Source organism: Piliocolobus tephrosceles, chromosome 16 (genome assembly GCF_002776525.5).
Source record: "Piliocolobus tephrosceles isolate RC106 chromosome 16, ASM277652v3, whole genome shotgun sequence".
NCBI classification, from domain to species: Eukaryota; Metazoa; Chordata; class Mammalia; order Primates; family Cercopithecidae; genus Piliocolobus; species Piliocolobus tephrosceles.
The window spans coordinates 11,592,531-11,613,365 of record NC_045449.1 but is presented as its reverse complement, the minus strand read 5'-3'; the positions used below and the strand labels follow the sequence as shown (position 1 = coordinate 11,613,365).

Here is a 20,835-nt window from a genome sequence, read left to right as displayed (position 1 = left end):
AGTAGAAGACCACAAATTAGACCCCAGGCCACCTGAATCTAGCATCTATGCACTTAATTTTTATTGGACTTTGTTCCAATGAAGTTGTATTTTTTGTTTGTTTGTTTGGTTTGTTGCTTTAATATTTCTGTGGACAAGTAACCTTTGAAAATGAAAACATTCCTCACCGTGAGCATCGAGAATTTTCCAGTTTGGAGATGTCGAAGTCCGTCTACCCAACACTATAGAGGAGATCCAGCAAGAAATGAAGCTCAAGGAAGCAGGAAACAAATCACAGGGCTGAAGCGTTGGGGCAAAAGGCACCCAATCTAGCTGGCGCATCAGCAGATGTAGGACCATTCAGCACCAGTTTGGCCTCCTGGTTGGAGCCCTTGATGCTGAGAAGTGGACCAGAAGCAGACCACTTCAGCACGGGAGGAAACCCCTGAGAAAGGAGCCCAGGTGTGTGCAGTGTGGGCACGGGTGAATGGTGTTACCCATCCTAGAGTTGCTTTGTTTATGTAAAGACCTGTCATAACAAGCAGGGAGGCAGGGAGGTGTCTGAACCAAGTGGAGAGAAATCCCCTGAAGAAAACCTTCACCTAAATCCTTCCTTTACGCTGCCAAAATGAAATGTGCTGTAAAATTGTAAAAATTCCATCAGCCACTTTTTAAAACCAAAAGAACAGTCTATGAGAACTTAGAATGCTAAAGGTTTAGTAAAATCCTAGTAATTACACCACCTATCATCCCTTTATAAACTTGGAGGCACAAAGATGCTTCTAGATATATACGCATCTTTTTAAGGCAAGATATTTCTACAATCCTTGGTCCGTACAGGTCATGATAGGATTCGGTCCACATTAGCACGTTTCAACCAAAGGTCCTAAATGGGAAGGAAGATTATTAACTGGTCTGCAGCTGCTGGAAGAATACACACGTTCAACAAAAAGATTATCCGTGACTCAAAGATTGCAGTGTTCAGAGAAAGAGAGGCAGCAGTGTTTGGCCCATACCTGAATGGGGCTTCTTTGTGGAATTGCTCCCAGAATTGCTGCTGTTCTGCATCGAAGGCTGTGCACCTCTGGCGGAGAAGTGTCACTTCATTTGCTTGCAGTGGGGCCACCTGCTGCTTCACAGTAATGGCCACCTTTTTTATGTTGTTCCATTTCTCAGGCAGCTCCTGCAAAGGAAACCTCAGTGTGGTCAGATTCCCAAGGCGCTCTTGCCTTTCCCATAGTCCTGAGCTGGACAGAGCCCAGATGCTTCCATCTGTGTTACAAGATGGTACGATGATGTGGTGGTGTCATCTTCCCATTCCCTACAATCTGCCCTCCACCCACTCTTCCTCGACTTCCTTCCGCAGCTGCTCTCAACTATTACCTACTGTTCACTCAACACTAACCTTCTTGCTCTCAACCTCTGGTCCTCTAAGCCCTCTAAATTTGTGAAAACTTGCAATGCTAAAGAGACTTTTAGATTTTTCTTAAAGGAAGACGTTTCTACAATCTTCGGTTTCTATTGCTTCCACTGTATTTCTACTGAAACTACATTAACCCCTTCCCTTTTCTATATTCTTCAGGATTGCTTGGTTATTTTCTTTTATGTCCCACATTTCCTCTTGGACCATCTTAACAAATTTCAGATCTGCTTTTTTTTCTCAGCCAAAACACTGGTTCATTTCTACAGAAAAAAATTATCCATCTTAATTCTCCCATGTATCTCCAGCATTGCCTTCTCCCATATGTACTGAGTTTTCAGAATTTGCTAGACATTACAAATATGCTACACATTACAAATATGCTACACATTATAGTTCCAAAACATAGATCCTGAGTCAGCTCCAAGCCCTGTTTTTCATTTGCTGTACCCCACTTTACCCCATTCTGAAATCCTAACATGTTCTATTTCTTTTATAAGGAAGACATAAATGCACTGACCTCCAGCTGCTTAAACACTGTTTCTGGCAATTCCTGTTCATAGGTCTTCAGCAATTCAAGAGTCTGCTTTAAGGGCTCAAACATCTCATCAGTGTTACTCTGCCATTCTTTCACAGCCATAAGGTGTCCCATGATCTCAACCAAGCCTTGGAAATCTCCTTTTTCAACTTTCTTGAGTAAGCCGCTCTCACTATTCTTTATAAACGCTTCAAGGTTGGCCAAGCTAATTAACACAAAGAGAACATGAGGAGCCATTCTCGTTCTGCTCCTCAAAAGGAAGATGCATTGATTTCCCCAACAAAAATATCTATCGTTATAAAAATCTTACCACATGCCCAATACTTTGTTAAGCACTCTGCATAGACTATGCTCTGATGTTAAGAATATGGCTTCTTGCACAAGGTGTCAAGGTTATGAATGGCAAAGACTGAGGCCTGTCCTGCAATGGAAGAGACTCAGGAGGAGACATGACATCTAAATGTAATGTGTGATTTGGATAGAATCAAGAATGAAGTTCATTTCAGAGGTTCTCTGAGCACACTCAAAATCTGTGAAAGTGTGTAGACCTTGGTATTGAATGCTGGATTCAGAGAAGTGGCAAAATTTATGAAGTGGATAACATGAGAATTATGGCTTGTGATAGCATTGCTTTGTGAAAAGAAGCATAGAAAAAGCTTCTAAGAGGTGTTTGCTGGCAATGCAAAAATGATCATATGTTGATGGAGAATTCCAGGAGAAAGAAGCTAATAATTTTCAGTAGGCCTTTGTATCACTTTACTATATGGCAGGAAGAAACAAATATTTGTAAGTTGACAAATCAAAAAGTGTCTTAAGATTATACTCTAACAAACATATTCTAAAACTTAATAAATAAAAGAGAAGGCCTAAAATGTGAAAAATAACAAAGAATAAAACCAAGCAAGCAAAATTATAAAATAACGGAGTAGAAGATCTAAAAATGGAAAACACAATTATAATTTAAATTTCAACAAAGCTGAAAGGGGATTCAACTGCTATATGATATACATGGAGGAGTTTCTAAACTGCAGGGTAGAAAGAGAAAAAAGGAAAAATATGCAAGTTATTAAAAGACAGGAGATCATGAAAACATCACACGTAAGTATAACAAAAGTGCCAGAAGAACAAAATAGAACAAACAAGAAACAACATGTGAGAAGAGTCTGGCTAAATATTTTCTAGAATTGCTGAAAGACACTCAATGTAAGATCAAGAAAGCCCAACAAATCCCAAGCAGAAGAAATGTAAAGGAACCCTCATATAAATACTTCACTATGAAACTACAGATTACCAAAAGAAAAAAAAAAATCTTAAAATTAGCTTCAGAGCTAAGACAAGTTTCTTAAAACAACGACAGCACACACACACACAAAACAAAACTAGATTGATAACTGACTACTCAGCAACAAAAATGGAAGCCAGGACACAATAGAATAATATTTTCAATAATCAAAGAGAATTTATGTTATTCTTGAATTCTCTCCTCCACAAAACTATTTTTAAAGAACAGGGGCAAAATAAATACATTTCAGACAAAGAAAGAATGAGAGCACTTCATCAATAGACCTTTACTAAAGCAATTCCTAATGGAATACACCTCAGTCGGATGTCTGGACTATAGAGCAATAATGGTAAGTATGCTGGTTAATCTAAATAGGAGGCCGAGGCAAGGACCTCAAACACAAGGTCAGGAGTTTGAGACCAGCCTGGTCAACATGACAAAACCCTGTCTCTACTAAAAATACAAAAACTAGCCAGGCATGGTGGCGTGTGCCTGTAGTCCCAGTTACTCGGGATGCTGAGGCAGGAGAATCGCTTGAATCCAGGAGGCGGAGGTTGCAGTGAGCGGAGATCATGCCACTGCACTCTAGTCTGGGTGACAGAGCAAGACTCAGTCTCGAAAAATAATAATAATAATAATAAATAATAAACAAATAAATAAACATTCGGTATATATGTATAGTTCCTGGGGCTTAAATAAATAATAGAGAACAATCTAAATTACTAGGAATGATAGAATATAATTTGATGGATGAACAGGAGACGTCAAACTATCCTAAAGTCTTTTAATCATTGTGAAGAGACTAAAAATAGGAATAAATTTATTTATTTAAGGATGCTTATTAGAATAGCAGTGATAACCATTAGAACAGTAGAACTACATGGCATGACATTCAAAGTAGCAAAGGAAAAAAATGGAATAAGGAAAATAAAAGAAAACATGTAAATTATACCCCAAAGCAGACAAAAAAGGAAGTCAATGAAAAAGAAAAAGAATAGCAAACTAAAAGAACATAATAAAATGGTAGATATAAATTAAAATGTACCACGATTAATGTTAATGAACAAAACCCTCCAGTTAAAAAATACATACTGCTAAAGTGGATTTAAAAAATCAGTTCTATGCTGATTATAAAAATGTCTTCTAATGTAAGGGCACAGCAAGGTTGAAAGCCAAAGGATAAAAAGAGATGCACCAAGCAAATATCACCAAAGAAAAATTGCTTTAGCTACATTAATAGAAGACAAAACACACTTTAGTACAAGAAATATTGCTAGTGATAAAGAAGATGTTTAATGTTTGGTTAAAAGGCTCAGTGTTCCAAGAAGATATAAAAAGTCAAAATCTGTATGCCTATAACATAACCTTAAAATATATGAAACAAAAATTTACAGAATTACCAGGAGAAATTGACAATATACCACCAAAATGGAAATGGAAGATTTTTAATACAATTATCTTAGTAAGTGATGATAGATTAAGTAGATTAAAAAAAGGCAGTGAGGATACAGTGGATTTGAACAGAATAATTAACAAACTTGAACCAATAAGCATACATAGAACATTCCACTCAGTACTTATAGAATATATATTATTTTCAAATATGCCCAGAAATTTATAAGAACAGAATATGCTATATTGAATAAGGCCAACATCAACAAATTTCAGAAGCTTGTTATTAGAGATATCATTTTTAAACCACAGCATAATTAAGTTGGAAATGAATAAAGAACTATAACTAGAAAAGTCCCACATTTGAAAAATTAAAAAATCTAAACCCATTATAATGAATATTAAAAGTATTTAGAACTAAATTGTAATGAGATTACATACTAAAATGTAAGATGGAGGTAAAACTATATTTAGAAGAGAATTTATAACTTTCAATGTTAGCATTCAAACAGACAAACGACTCAAAATTAACAAGCAAACTTAGCCAAAGAACAGAAAATAAATCCAAAGTAGTAAAGGAAATAATAAAATAAAAGAATAAATTATTGAAATAAAAATAAAACTACAATAAATAAGATCAATGAGTTTATTAGATAGTTTTTTTTGTGTGTGTGTCTGGCAAGACTAAGAAAGGAAACCAGAAAGCACAAATAAAAATGAATAGAAGGCCAGGCACGGTGGCTCACACCTATAATCCCAGCACTTTGGGAGGCCAAGGTGGGCGGATCACCTGAGCTCAGGAGTTCGAGACTAGCCTGACCAACATGGAGAAACCCTATCTCTACTAAAAAATACAAAATTAGCCAGGCTTGGTGGTGCATGCCTGTAATCCCAGCTACTTGGGAGGCTGAGGCAGGAGAATCAATCACTCGAACCCAGGAGGTGGAGGTTGCGGTGAGCTGAGATCGCGCCATTGCACTCCAGCCTGGGCAACAAGAGTGAAACTCTGTCTCAAAAAATAAAAAAAGAAAAAAAAGAATAGAAATGAAAAGAGGGAGACACCATAGGCTTTGCAGAGACTAAACAGTTGAGAGGATCTTATCCATTTTATAACAATAATTTGAAGATTTACATGAGATGGATACATTCCTAGAAAATATGACTTACTAAAAGTGACTTACTAAGGAATAGAAAACTTCAATATCTTTATAATCATTAAAGAAATTATAAGCTAAAATCTTCTTACAAAAAAAATCCCAATCCCAGATGACTCAATAAGAAATTTAAATCAAACTCTCACAGATCAGAAAATTTCAAGATTACACCAACTCTTCTGGAGAATAAGTAAGAAAGATTACTTCTTGTTTTATGAAGCTAGCAAAATTACAAAACCAAAAATCAGATACAGACAGGAAAAAAAAAAAGAGAAAATTGAAGGCCAAATTCAATCACAAAGAGGTGCAGTAAAGCTAAACAAAATATTTGCAAACACAATAAGCCAGAGAGTATATTGAAAAAGATAATACTTTATGCTGGGTATATCTCAGATGCTAGGTTGTTTTAACATTAGAAGTCAAATAATATGTTCACCACTTAGCAGCTTGAGGGAAAAACCAGAATTATCTTAATGGACATAGATAAAACATTTGATACAATTTTACATCCATTTATGCTAAATACTCCTAACAAATTAGAAATAGAAGGGAAGTTCTAAAATCAGATAAAGCAAATCCACAGAAAGCTCACAGCAAATATTATACTCAGCAGTGAAATGTTAAAAGCACTCCTTTTAAGATCAGAGATAACACTAAGATGTATATTATCCCCACTTTCATTCAACATTCTACTGGAAGTTCTAGCCAGAGTGGTAAGATAAGAGATAGAGATATGAAGCATAAAGACCGAGAAGGAAGAAGAAATACAAGTATCATAAATTTGTAGATGATGACTATGTACACACCAAACACCAAAGAATGTACAGACGAATTGTCAAAATTATTAAATTAATTTAGCAGGATGGCTAGATACAAAATCAATGTATAAAATCAATTCCTTTTCTACAGAAAATATGATTTTAAAATATCATTTATACTAGGAACTGAAAAACAAAATACTGAGGAACATATTTGAACAAAAATATGCAAAATTTTAAAGATAATGATTACAAAATTTCACTGAAAGATATAAAAAGGATGTAAATAAGTAAAGAGATAATATGTTCTTGGACAAGAATACTCAATATCATCAATTCTACTCAAATTGATCTATAGTCACTACAAATATAATTAAAATCCCAACAGATTTTTTTCTTCTACAAACTGAGGATTAAAATTTATATGAAATGGTAAGAACCAAGAACTGTCAGAATATTCTTCATGAAAATGATCCAGGTGGAGACCTGCCCTGCCAGATATTGAGATTTGTTACTAAGCTACAGTAATTAGGATTTCTTCATATTCATGAGTGCTAGATAAGAGACTATTTAATGTGAAAGATAAAATTTTAAAACGTTTAGAAGAGAATACAGTAGGGTATCATTAGGATATCCGGGCAAAAAAAGGATTTATTTAACAAGACAAAAGAAGAACATAAGGGAAAAGTTGGACACATTTGGCCACACAAATTAAGAACTCGTTTATCAGAACATACCATAAGTGGAGTGAAAAGACAGGTCACAAAATGGTAGACTCCATTTGTAAGATATACAATAGCAAAGGACTAGATATAGAATATGTAAGTAATTCCTAATCATAATTTTAAAAAGGAAAAAAAATCCAGTAGAAAAATGAGGAACAGATATGAATAGGCAGAGAAAAGGAAACATAATGACTTACCAAAAACATAAAAAGATGAGGACCTTTTTATACTCAGAGTACTGCAAAATATTTACCACAGTGAGATACCATTGCACTCCCACCAGAGTGGCCAGGATTAAATAATTTATCAATACTAAGAGGTGGGAAGGATGCTAGGCTGTAAGAGCTTTCACCCATGGCTGTCTCTACCTTGGAGGGAGCTTGGTATTATGTGCATACTCTTTGACTTAGCAATTCTGCTCTTAAGTATACACCCTAGAGGAATGCTTGCCCGGTCCATGATTACGTATAAGAGTACTTATAGCCACATTGTTAAAAGGGATGCAGCGTCCTTAGAAGAGAGCAAAACCACTGGAAACAACCCAAATGTTCATCAACTATGGAATGGACAGATACATTGTGGTACATTAATCTAAGGGAATACTGTACACAGTGAAAATAAACTCCTGCTATACTCTCAACCTGGATAAATCTCAAACATAATGCTGAGTGAAAGAAATAGAACACAGAAGAAGATATGGTATACAATAATATTTCATTTTTATAAAGTTTTAATGCAAGTCTCCATATAGGTATGTGTGTATGCATACACATATGTATACATCCATATGCATACACATGTGTATATATCCATACACACACACACACACACACACACACAAAGCAAGGAAGAAAAGCATGGGAAGGATTATGTCACATTTAGGACACTAGCAACATCTTGCAAGGAGGGAGAAGGATTCAAACTTTAAAATATAGCCAATGTTCTGTTTCTTAGCTGGATGATACAAATTCACAACATGTATTCTCTTTAATATTGTTCCCTAATTGTATGTATGTTATATTTCATCATAAAACTTTTTGTAGAGAGAGAATGGGAGGTGAAGAACCAAATATATATATTTGGTAATAATTGGTAATGTTGGAGATAGGGAATATTTAAGAAGGTAAGTCCTAAGGTGAGAGGAAAGAGTTTGAACTTAGAAAAGCAAGGACAGCTTATCCACAGTCACAGGTGAGGTGGCTGAATATCCGGCTTCAAATGCAGGCATGTTGGTACATTTGTCAGTGAAGAGGTGAATTAGCTCTCTCGTGATTGATACTAATTTCTCAGTGAAATGAGAAGCCAAGTCATAAAAGCAGAGAAGATATTTGAAGGAAACAGAAGTCTGAGAGAATTGGGAAGTGTTTAGGAAAATGTGAAGGGCCTACTGAATTTTATGTTCACAAATGAAATGTAGGACTGGTCAGAAGACTGGTTTGATTTTGCTTCGTCAGGGATGAATTGCTCGGGAGCAGGTGTGGAGCGCTGAGTTTAAATAGTCAGGGTTTTACAAGGTGGGAACAGGAGGGAATAAGGACCAAGGATGAGAGACTCTGAGAAAGCAGAGGAGTCAATGAATTGGAAATCCTGATGGGTTTGAAGAATTCTGTGCGGCAGTGTTGCTAAGTAAGTGAGGTAGAAAGATAACAGGTGGAGGTCAGGGAGTGGAATGCTTCCACCTGAGCTTCTGAAGGCAGAGCAATTACTTCCCCATCATTCTCTGAGCCCTACTGAGAATACGGAAGAGATGTGGGTAGCAGAGGTATGGCACAGGGAAGGGCATCGGAGGGAGGAGATCAACAACATAAGAGCCAGTCTGATGGAGATTCTGTGGAGGATGGGTCATGGCAGGTGACTATCAGCAGAAAGTGGGAAGGGAAATCTTTGAGCCAGATGCTAAGATCTACACTGGTGAGGAAGAGGGACTAATGGCTTGGTGGGTGACGGCAGCAAGGCAGAGTACAGTTGGTGTCGTCTGAGAATTCACGTGAGGGGAGCTGGTGATTTTGAGGAAGGATGGTGGTGAAATGGTCTGGAAGCAGCACTGAAGAGCAACCATACCTCACCCACCTGCAGGCCCACTGGTAAGAGGGATATAGGAGAAAATTCAGCCTCCACTTGGGAGGGCTGGAGGGGAAGCAGCGTCCTCAGAAGAGAGCCAGGTTTCAGTTGGAGCAAAATGGTGATGAGACAAGATGAAGGGGACAGTGGACATTTGCTGCTGTAAGATCCTGAGGTCTGCTGCAAGGGCATAGAAAAGCTTTGCAAGGGCAGGGGTAGGGGTTGAGTAAGATTAGGGCAGGAAGAGCTGAATGAGATGAGAGTTTATGTAACAAAAGGGGGTTGGACTTCTGGCAGTGAATGAAGTATCTAAAATGCAATGCAAGTTGGGATTCATCCTGACCTATTAAGGAAAGGTGGAAATCACATAATTACATGGCACAGAGGAGACAATAATAATTTTTAAATTATTTCTATTTTATCTAATCCTCCAGAATGCAATAAACCCTTCTCCTAAAGTATAACACAATAGCCAGTTTTTAGAATCACCAACTGTTAAAGTTGGAAGACGGAAGGCACCTTAGAATAATTCAGTTGGGCTGTCATCTTTCACAGGTGAGGAAACAGGGTTTCAAGAACACAAAGTCAAGCCTCCTAATTTCTCTACTGTGTGTTTATCCTGTTAAACCAACCCCATTAGATCCTTTGAAGCCTAACTGGTTGATGCCCGTGGCAGCTGCTGTTACCACGTCCTGTATCAACCATATGTTTTTGATCTTTTCACATCTGGGGTCTTAGAAACCCTGGAGGGACTGCCCCGTGCAGGGCTGAGCAATTCCTTGAGATAGCAGTGGCTGGCCCGTGAGCGCATCTTTCATATGCAAACCAACCATTCCAGAGTCCAACCACCTCCTCTGTGGGGCTCTCACAATCTGGGTCATTATCCCCCTGCCCTAATTAGCCCAAGGCCAGGTCCCAGACAACTTGGAATAGTCTCTATGCCCCAGAGGTGCTGAAATGTTCAAACTCGCCAATCCTGAGCCTGCTTGCCACGATTCATCTATTCCTTTCCACAGAAGTCACAAAAAAGGCTCCTGCCTGTATTCTCCACCCCCTTCTGCCTCCTGATGGACCCTGGAGTTCTCCTGTGTGGCCCTGTGTGGCATGCCATACACCATTCTCCCGGGAACTGTGAGTAATAATCTATCTGCCGTACACTGTCCTCCTGGGAACTATGAGTAATAATCTATCTTTTCATGGGAGTCGTCTGCTGCTCTATGGCCTTGCTGTGCCTGAATGATAAAACCTGCATTTTGAAACATGCTGGTTATCCTTGGATTACCAGACCTAGCAATGGAGAGGGACCACAAAGCAGCTGTCCCCTCCAACAGTGCTCCATCCTGGGGCATCTGTCACAGTCCTACCACCCACCAGCATTTCCTCTTCTTGCCTCTGAGTTCCTCAGGGAAGAAAAGCTTTCATGAATGTGGAATAATACCCAGGAAGCCCTATTTAAAACATCCACTGCGGGGCATGGTGGCTCACGCCTGTAATCCCAGCACTTTTGGAGGCCAAGGCAGCCGCATCACCCGAGGTCAGGAGTTCGAGAGCAGCCTGACCAACAGAGAAACCCCTTCTCTACTAAAAGTACAAAATTAGCCAGGCATGGTGGCGCATGCCTATAAATCCAGCTACTCAGGATGCTGAGGTAGGAGAATCGCTTGAACCCGGGAGGCAGAGGTTGCGGTGAGCCAAGATCGCACCATTGCACTCCAGCCTTGGCAACGAGAGCAAAAAACAAAAAAAAAAAAAAAAAAAAAAAAAAAATCCCACAGAGCATTCTTGGGGTTTCCTAGGGTAGTCAAACATTACCCTTTGAAAGTCTCTTAAGGTTTATTTGCAGATAGATAAAATTCTTGATGTTGCCATTTTCTTTCAGCCTATGGCTCCAGATCATGGAGCAAGGCCGTGACAGCATTAAGCAAAACCAGCACTAAACTAAGGAGGGGTCAGGCTGACCTGCCTGCAGTGTCGTCCAGCACTCCAAAGGGCGATCACAGTGCAGAGGGACTGGTGGTCCCCAGTGGGGTTCTGAGATGGGGCTCAAGATTCTAATTGTGGTGTGTCTCTGGGGACCAGTTCAAGGTAAAGTGACCAGGGGACTGTTGACCACATGGATTGTTCATTCAGAGGATGATGCTCTGGCTTAGAGAGCCTAGTGCTGGGCTGGGTGGTCTAGGTCACAGCAGGACAGACAGAATTTCATATCCAGCCTGTTGCATGGTGAGAATGGCAAAGACAGGCAGGGAGGAGCACAGGGTTTTAGTGACGTCCACATTGCCCAGCTGGATAACCTGAGACAAGGAGTAAGAGGTAGAAGTAAAACAAAGAGGCCCGTCAGATACCCTCTGCTTCCCAAGTTTAAAGAGATGGCATGGAGCTGTGAAGGGAGCTTGGACCTCCTATTATTGTCTCTAACATTCCTTACCACTTAACCACTTGCCTTTCACACACCGGATGTCAAACGGGAAACAAAACAAAGAGGGCTTATCTTCTGAACAAAGAAAAGGGCAGGACTTAAGTTACCATGATGTCTGCAAGTCTAGAACCTCTAACCAGCTGTCTTAATTTTTAATTTTACCAACATATCCATGGGGAAAAAAATATAAAAAAGGTTAAAAACATGGTGTTCCTCGCAGCCTAGCATGCTGGAAGAAAGTGAGAACAATGGTCGTACCTGTGAGTGACGTGGTCCACAAGATGCTGTTTGAACAGGAGGCTCCACCTCTTAATAATATTCAGCAGGGATGCCTTAAAGGGTCGAATATCAATTTTCATCCAGCTGTCAAACACCTTGATGGGCTCCAGCCTGCACACCTCTTCATAGAGCGTTTCATAGGAGTCGATTTGCACTTTAAACTGAGAAAGGAGGGGAGGGTTCTCTGGGATGCTGTCTTCCACATGGTCTTCAATTTCCTCCGGAGTGAGGATGTGCCCGTACAGCAGAAACTGACCCAGAACCTCCTTCTGGTCCTCCACATAGAGATATGAATACTGGCTGAAGGTGCTCCGATAGCCACAGCAGAGGCCCATCATTCTCTGGACTCTCTCCATGAGCGTGTGCCGCATGTTTGCCAAATCTGGCATACCGTCCAGGTCGACCTGCGGAAGTGAGACAATGGCAGGCAGGTTATATCAGTGCATGGCAGGAAGTTCGAGATTCGGCGGGAGAGGACACAGTTGGAGGGCAGGATGGCTGCAGCTCCAGTACCTGATAGTGAGGAGAGCCGTTTTGTGGGGAAAGTCGTGGCACTAGAGATGATATCCTAAAAATGCTGGTGACGAGACCCTCAACAATGTCATAGAAACCCCCCTTCACGCCAGACTCCAGAGACGGATAGAAAACTAGGTCTGGGATGGCTAGACTCAGTTGTGCTTCAAATATTGGGGTAAGTCCTGCCTTACACTCTGAAAAACACGGAAAACAAGCAAACAAAACAAAGAGTGGATAAAATGGTCAAAGTAGAGGACTGTTTTAAAAGCATCCAGACCAATGCTTTCCTTTAGATAAGCTGCTAGACTGTAGGAAAACGGAAATGTAAAATTTGTTTACATCCCATACAATGTGAGGGTGATAGTCTTGCAGTGCTTCTCAGTGGGGGAACCACTGACATTTGAATAGGCCAATTCTGGTGCAGGGCTCTCCTGGGTACTGCAGGATATTTACTTTGCTTGTCTTCAGGGAGTACATCCTAGTGACAGATCAGCCCAAGCCTCTCCCCTTCCACATTCTCAAATGCTTCTTGGGCGACAGTCCAGCCTCTGGCTGAGAAGAGATTGATTTGTTGTTTATTTTTATTTATTTATTTATTTTTTGAGATGCAATCTGGTTCTGTCACCCAGGCATGAGTGCAGTGGCACAATCTCGGCTCACTGCAACCTCCACCTCCCGGGTTCAAGCGATTCTTCTGCCACAGCTTCCTGAGTACCTGGGACTACAGGCACGTGCCACTGCGCCCAGCTAATTTTTGTATTTTTAGTAGAAATGGGGTTTCACCATGTTGGCCAGGCTGGTCTCAAACTCCTGACTTCGTGATTCACCCATCTTAGCCTCCCAAGGTGCTGGGATTACAGGCATGAGCCACCGTGCCCAGCCAAGATTTCAAAGTCCATTTCTTGGAAGCAGCTGATTTCTTCCTAGGCACAAGCCATGTCATGCCACTGATCACTCTAGGTGAATGGGGGCAGGCTTGTCAAAGATGTACAGACACGAACCACAAAGAGAAATTACAATTCTGCCTATTCTGCTCCTTATCCTTTTCTAAGAAATAACTTAATTTATTAAGTGTGGTCCTGTAGTGATAAAAATTTTAAAAACAGTATGAATAATTAACAAATCCCTGATTACTTACTAGGTCAACTTGCCTTGCTAAATTTAAATCAAAATACAACGCAGAGCAAGATGTTCCAGGTATAAGATATATGCTTAAAGTTTTTATCAATAACCACTTATTTTTATATGACTTTTCGATTGTAGTTATATTTAGGAGCCTGTTATGGGCTGAATACTGTGGGTGGCAGAGACTGTTCACTGAAATCCATTGTTGTCTTCTTCCCTTGAAATAGAGTAATAACTGAGATTTGACCAGATTTCCCATCCCTGCTTGCAGACAGGTGTGGCAATGAAATTTCCTCACCAGTGGATGTAGGACAACATGATGGTGCCACTCGTGGGCTGGGACTCTTGAGACTGCAGGTGACCCTTCTCTGTACTCAGTCTCTTTCTCCTCTACCAGACTACAGCCTGGACATGGCAGTGAGTCAGCTCAACCGCAGAAATGAGGACAAGGCCCTGAAGAATGGTGGAGCCACAGGACAGAAGGAACCTACCCACCAAACCGGAACACCCACCTTCGACTCTTTCTTTCAGGGGTAGACTTCTCTGTCCTTGAAACCATATTGTTGAGGGAGTTTTTGTTACCACAGCTTAGCCATTCACCCTAAGTAAAATACTGCAGTATACTCAAAATACATAAGAATAGGGCCTTGCCTTCAGAACTGGAGGGATGACAAATTCACATTACTGGACTCAGGAGAGTCCCAATATTTAACTTAAGGGAACACAAGATTGGACTCAGGAAAGTCCCAATATTTAACTTAAGGGAGCATAAGTTTACCAATAACAAAGTAACTATACTACTATAAGTTTATAAAGTGGTATAGTTTATAAAAACTACTATAAGTTTATAAAATAGTATAGCTTATAAAATCACCTATAATTTGCTATATGTACTCATGACATATTCTGCATTAATATACATATTATGTGCTTATAAATTAATAGATAAAGTTGCATATAGTTTACAGAATTCAAAAGACTTGAAAGAATGTTTTAACTATATGAGATTTTTTGCCCCATATGTTGACATGGGACTGTAATCTCTACACTGGATGTAACACCAATGTAATTATCATCCAAAGCAGATTGTCCTGGTTCCACAATCTTGGTGCATGTAAATCATTTTACTAGGTAAGAGAAGGAGGGACATTTCTCTATTGAGTGGGAAGCATATAACCTATGCAGGGTTTGGGTTGAGAGATGACAGGGAGACCAACCCAAACCTTGGGAATGCCCTCAACAATGTCATAGAAACCCCTGCTCTGCTCTGGACTCCAAAGGTCAAAGTAGTCTACTCTCCCCCAGGTTAACAGTCCAAGGTGAATGTTCCAGTTTGGTGGACAGGTTCCTTCCATCCTGTGACTCTACCATTTTCCAGGGCCTTATCCTCATTTATGGACACAAGTAGACAAAATGGTAAGGTGGACCTAGGATGAAAAAGCCACTTAACTGAGCCACTGCAAGGGGTCACCATGATTTTCTTCTCAGAGGCCCCTTTAGGCTCCTTTACTTCCCCTTAGACAACCAGTGTCTTTTAAATTTTATCTATAGTGCTTCAGATCAGGCAGCTGATAAATTCAGCTCCTGCCCTTTCAAAGGAGAATTTGAAGGGCCTCTATATTGTGAAGAAAATGTGTTCCTCTGTCCTCCTATTTCCACAAAGGGAAGGAAATTTTGGTAATCTTGGAGAGAGACTGCCATCTCTTTTCTCCATCCCCTGGTCCCCCTCTGTCCTTCCCACAGGTGGGCACATGGCACATGAGACAGCCCAGATCAGGAGAACCAGCGAGCCATTGGTCAAGGATGGAGTCATTTAGGCACCATTTCTAGTGCATTGCCTGTACCCAACTATAGTTGGGGTGTCTTCCTAGTTTCTCTATGGAGGGCTTAGTGATGAAGCCCTCTGAACCTCTAGCATTAGAGGAGGCTTGGTCAGTTCACTAAGGTGAACACCACCAGTGCTGGTCCATAGGAGCCAGTTGTGCAGACTTGGTGCCCGTATTCCATGCCCCATTGGCTTATTGCTCCCAGGCTCCAGAAGATGATCTCCTACGTTGCTAACTATGCTGGGTTTCCTGAGTCCTGTTGTTGATTTCCTTAGTTTGGAGCACCCCTGTATCCTGCAAGCAAAGACCATGCCTCACACCTCACCCATTCTACCTATCAAGACCATGGAGATGGCCACTGGGGCTACACTCAGCATTGGGCCTTGCTTCTCTCTGGATTCTCAACCTAGGTGTCTGCAGGTAGTCTCTTTTATGGGCTGGATATCTGGACACTGGCTTTGGACTATTTATTTTACATCAGTATTTCATTTCGATCCTTGAGTTTTAAAAACTCTCATCTTACTTCCATCCTCTAGCTTCAAAATATTTACCTCTGCCTTTCCATTTTGACAAATCCTTCTATAGGCTCTTTGCTAAGCAACTCAGAATCTGCCAGAATGTGAAGGTTTAATTCAACTTTTAGTCCTGAACTGTTCTGCGCTGTCAATCTCATCATTTACTAGTCAAGGTTAACCCTTTCTGTATCTTTCACTCTGTGTAGCTTACCCCAGCTTATCCACTACAAATTCAAAGCCTTTAACTATTTTTTAAAAGCTTCAAAGAATGCCCATTCTGTTCTACACATTTCTTTTTCTTCTGAAAATTACCTCCTCCCCTACTTCTTGTGTGACTCTTTTACCCAGAAAAACTTCTGTTTCTTCCATTTAACCTGGTGGACACAATCTCCTTGTGTTCTCAAAAGGCTACAGAGATAAAGTACATGAAGCTTGAAGGCACAGAATGTCCCCCACCCATTGCCATAAGTCAAGCTTGGATGAAGCCTTCTGCCTTGATTACCAACAGTGCTTCTGCTTCTTAACTTGGTCACTCCTCTTTACTGAAGCTTGATTTCGAGTGAATTCGCTTTTATGCTTTTGCTATGTGCGTCACTATCTTACAGCCTGGTTTATTATCTAATATTAAGCATCAGAAATCTTTGTCTTTGAACAATTTAGAAGTTCAGTACCTTTTCTATTTTCCTGTGCATCATTCACAAAAAGTCTACAACGTTTTGGGAAAAGTCACAGAGCACTCAGCTGCTCTTCAATATAATTCAACAAATGTTACTGTCATTATCTTTCCAATAATAACCCACATCCATAAGCCAGTAAGTACCAGTATTTTCCAGGAGATACTTGAGGGAGCACTCAATGGCAAGAAAGAATCCATTCAGCAACATATTGTCAATAGAGTTAACATATGTCTTCCAGCTATTGGAGGTTGGGTTTGCTGAAAATAGACCCAGGTTTTCCTATAAAAGGAAGAAGAAAGGATATAAACCTTGTTTAATAGCATGAAAGAACTGGTAATCAACAGTCAAAATAAAAACAACACATGGAGAAAAAAATTCTCTTGTGGAGGATTTGCTATTACAGGTGTATCAAATCCACTCTGCCTAACAAGTATTACCATTGATTGAAAGGAAGGCAAAGTTAGTCCATGATGGGAATATAGGGGTCAACCTGTTCGTGAGGAAGGAGGATGGGGTTGGCCCAGCTCCTCAGAAGCAATGCTGATGGATGCAATGTGTGTGCTTCCTAAGTGCTGGTTGATATACTGTGGAGGAAGCTGCATCAGGGCAGAAATGAGGGTAGGCAGAGGAAGGAATTCTAAGGGTAGACAGGATTAAGATTCAAGGTTTAATAAAAATTTCAGGTTCAAAGAAGCAAAGCATTTTCTGGTTAATTCTTAGAAATGAGCTGAAGTGTTTTGCAGGTGGCATTCAATACTACTGAATGATTTAGAAAATGCATACAAATAAATAAAAAATGTTTCTCCCTCTTTCTCTCTCTCTCGCTCTCTCTCCCCCCTCATTCCTCCCTGCCTGCTCTTTTACATGATACACTCTTGACCTACTGGTGCCCAAACATCCCATGGTAACAAGGTTTAGGTTTCAAGGAAAGGAAGCCTAAATGCTCAGCAATGCCAAGTACAGACATCCCATTTAGTCTTTGTAATTTGTAGTATTAACACTTTTTACAGCAACTTTCCAGTTATCTAATATCTTCAGAGGAAGCAGAAACTAACTTGCAAAGTAACTCTTCTAGATGACTCATATTTACCCCTTCAGGATATACTGCCATGTTATAAATCCCCCCGGACTTAAACAGTCTCATGATCCTGCTTTTAGGTAACATAACTCTACAATTTCTAAGATGCAATACCTACACCTTTCTTTCCTAAGTAGACTTAAGATGTTCTTCATGACTTAAAGTCTATCATCATGCAAATCACAACACCATGACAAGACAGAGTTGCTATCAGGTGTTAAGATGCATATGCTTGTTTGCTTCCACATTAAATTACTGCTAGTGTTTATGACTACTTTGTATAATTGTTCTATCTTCTCTGACTCTCAAGCTATCAATATCATATCTATATCCTTCACCTTTGTTTACTGCCTCAAATCTATTGCAGTCTAAGAAACAAATGTGTTGGAATATTCTATGAAGTAGGAAGAAATAGTTCAGGTTTCTGATTTTAACCACAACAGAAGAGAGTGAGATTGTACTTGCTCTTCTTCTGCAAACAAACATAGAACTGATTATAATAAAAGAATTAATTTGTTTGGGTAACTGGATAACAGACAGAACAGGAATGTGATCTTTGAAAGAAGGGACATACTCAAGGTGAGCCACACCACCACCTGGCTTTCTACCCAAAGGCCCTTTTCAAACTATGGCATAGGTTAGTGGAGCTTAGTTACAGCATCCCTGCTGATAGGCAGAGATGACAGAATTTGGAGTTTGGTGCTGCTCTAGTGGCTGGGTCCTCTTGAGTCTGAGTGAGGAATCAGCTACATATGTTTAGAGCAAGCCTCTGTAAGACCTGGTAAGAATAGTTGCAGAGGGCTCTAAGCTGAATGGAAATTATGTAGGTTGTATAGTGTTGGAAGATGTTGGGGTTCTATCAGAAATAATGAAGCAACGTTGCAGATAACCCAGGAATTCAGGTGAGACCCTGGAAACACCATAAGTTAGAACTGCTTGATCCCAGAGTAAGTCCTCTTTAGACCCTTAAAAAGTGAGCCTCAACAGGATCAAAGTGATCCATCAGTAAATTAGTGGCCCGCCAAAATAAAAATCAAACTCTTTAAAGGAAAAAAATCCGGATTCTCAAGTGGCATTCAAGTGGCCTCTAACATGTCTAGCACATAATAAAAAAATTACTAGACATATAAAGAAGCAGAAAAATGTGCCATTTAACCAGGAGAGAAAACAGTCACTAAAATCAGATTCAGAAAATAATCTGGGTAGGTCTCTGACTTCATAGTTGTCATACTAACCCTAGAAAGCCTACTCATTAAACCTATTTTATGTGAGAGAAAATGAAACTTCTGTCCCATTAAAAAAGAGAAAAGAAATAGACTCAGAAAATAACATAGATATTGAAATTAGCAGATAAGAACCTCATAATTTCACAAAATTTAGTGAAAAAGAGTTTCAAGAAACTTACAAACTCCAAGCATGAAGAACACAATGAAAACCAACTTAGGAATATTATTGCTGTGCTGAAAAAATATCAAAGATTAAAAAAGAATCTAGTAAAATCAGCCTGAGATAAATAACACATTACATATAGAGAAACAAAGATTCAAATTATGACTGGCTTCTTATGAGAAACATTGGAGAGTAGGAGATAATGAAATAACTTCCAAAAGAAAAGCAAAACTATAAACACGATTGTGTACCCAGTGAAACTGTCCTTTAAAAACAAAGATGAAATAAGGACATTTTTAGATAAACAAAGACTGAGAGAATATATCATAAGCAGACCTGAACTTGAAGAAATACTAAATAAATTTCTTCAGGCTGAAGAGAAATAATCCCAGATGGAAATTTATATCTGTAAAAGGGAATAACAAGCCTGAAGATGATGAGTATGTGGGTAAATATAAAACACTGTAAATATTTTTTCTTAAATTTTAAAAGCAAAAACTATAACACTGCATTGTGGGGCTCAATATGCATATTAATAGATACCATATATTTTACTATTAATATATATTATGTGTGTGTGCATATATATAAATATCTCACACAACAACAGTACAAAACATAGATGAGAGGTTAAATTACACCACACTTTTGCAAGGTTTCTGTAGGAAAAGTCTAAGTAGATTGTGATAAGCTGAAGATGCATACTGAAACCTAGAACAACCACTAGAACTGTAATGCAACAAGGTAAAGCTGATATGCCAATTGAGATATTAAAATAGAATTCTAAAATAATATATAATTACCCAACAAGCAGGTGAGAATGGAAGAGGAGAGGAACAAAAAAGCAATGAAGCAAAATTTAGTAGAGCTAAATTCAACCATATAAATACTTACGGTAAATGTAAACAGTCTATGCATTCCAATTAATAGGCAGAGTTGTCAGACTTAGAAAAGTAAATTTGTATTACATGCCGACTATAAAGACAAGAAATTTCAATCCAAGAAACAAATAGTTTGGAGGTAAAATGGTGGGGAAACATGCAAAATACAAAATTTAAGAATAATGAATCAGAAAGGAAAGGCTACACTATTATCAGAAAAAAGTAGACTTCAAAACAAGAGGGTATTGTTAGAAGTAAAAAGGGAATTTCATTATGATAAAATGGTCAACTAATCAGGAAATAGTAACAATTATGTGATAAAATGTTACACATTTATAATAATTATAAATGTGAAATTTATAGTTATTATAACAGAACTTAACAGAATTTCAAACGCATGACAAAAAAATTTAACAGAACTAAAATTGAAATAGACAAATCCAAAATTGTAAGTGGAGATTTTAACACTCTACCTTCAATAATTGATAGAACAAATAGCCTGCAAAAGATCACAACAATGCTATCAATTACTTTGAACTAATTCATATTTATAGAACACTACCCCCAACAAAAGAAGAATAAACATTATTGTCAAGTCTCCAAGAAACACTCAGTAAGATAGACCATATTCTGGGTCATGAAACAAGTCTCAGCAAATTCCCGAAGATTGAAAGCTTACAGAGTATCTTCTCTGAGCACAACAGAATTAAATTAGATATCAATTTTTAAAGATATCCAGAGAAGCTCTGAATATATGGAAATTAAACAACAAACTTCAAAGTGACCATTGAGTAAAAGAAGTTATAACAAGAGCTGGGCAT

At 39.1% G+C, this 20,835-nt stretch overlaps 1 protein-coding gene across 1 annotated transcript in view; it reads right to left on the bottom strand.

Moving 5' to 3' along the window:
• Positions 1-20,835, bottom strand: part of DNAH9 (dynein axonemal heavy chain 9) — a 376,206-nt gene that overhangs the window by 293,081 nt on the left and 62,290 nt on the right. The window contains exons 15-19 of the mRNA XM_026456281.1: positions 16,810-16,945; positions 12,521-12,717; positions 11,987-12,411; positions 1,920-2,142; positions 996-1,162 (exon numbers count right to left, since the gene is read on the bottom strand). Coding sequence (XP_026312066.1) covers positions 996-1,162; positions 1,920-2,142; positions 11,987-12,411; positions 12,521-12,717; positions 16,810-16,945 — 1,148 coding nt within the window. The remainder of the gene's footprint in view (positions 1-995; positions 1,163-1,919; positions 2,143-11,986; positions 12,412-12,520; positions 12,718-16,809; positions 16,946-20,835) is intronic.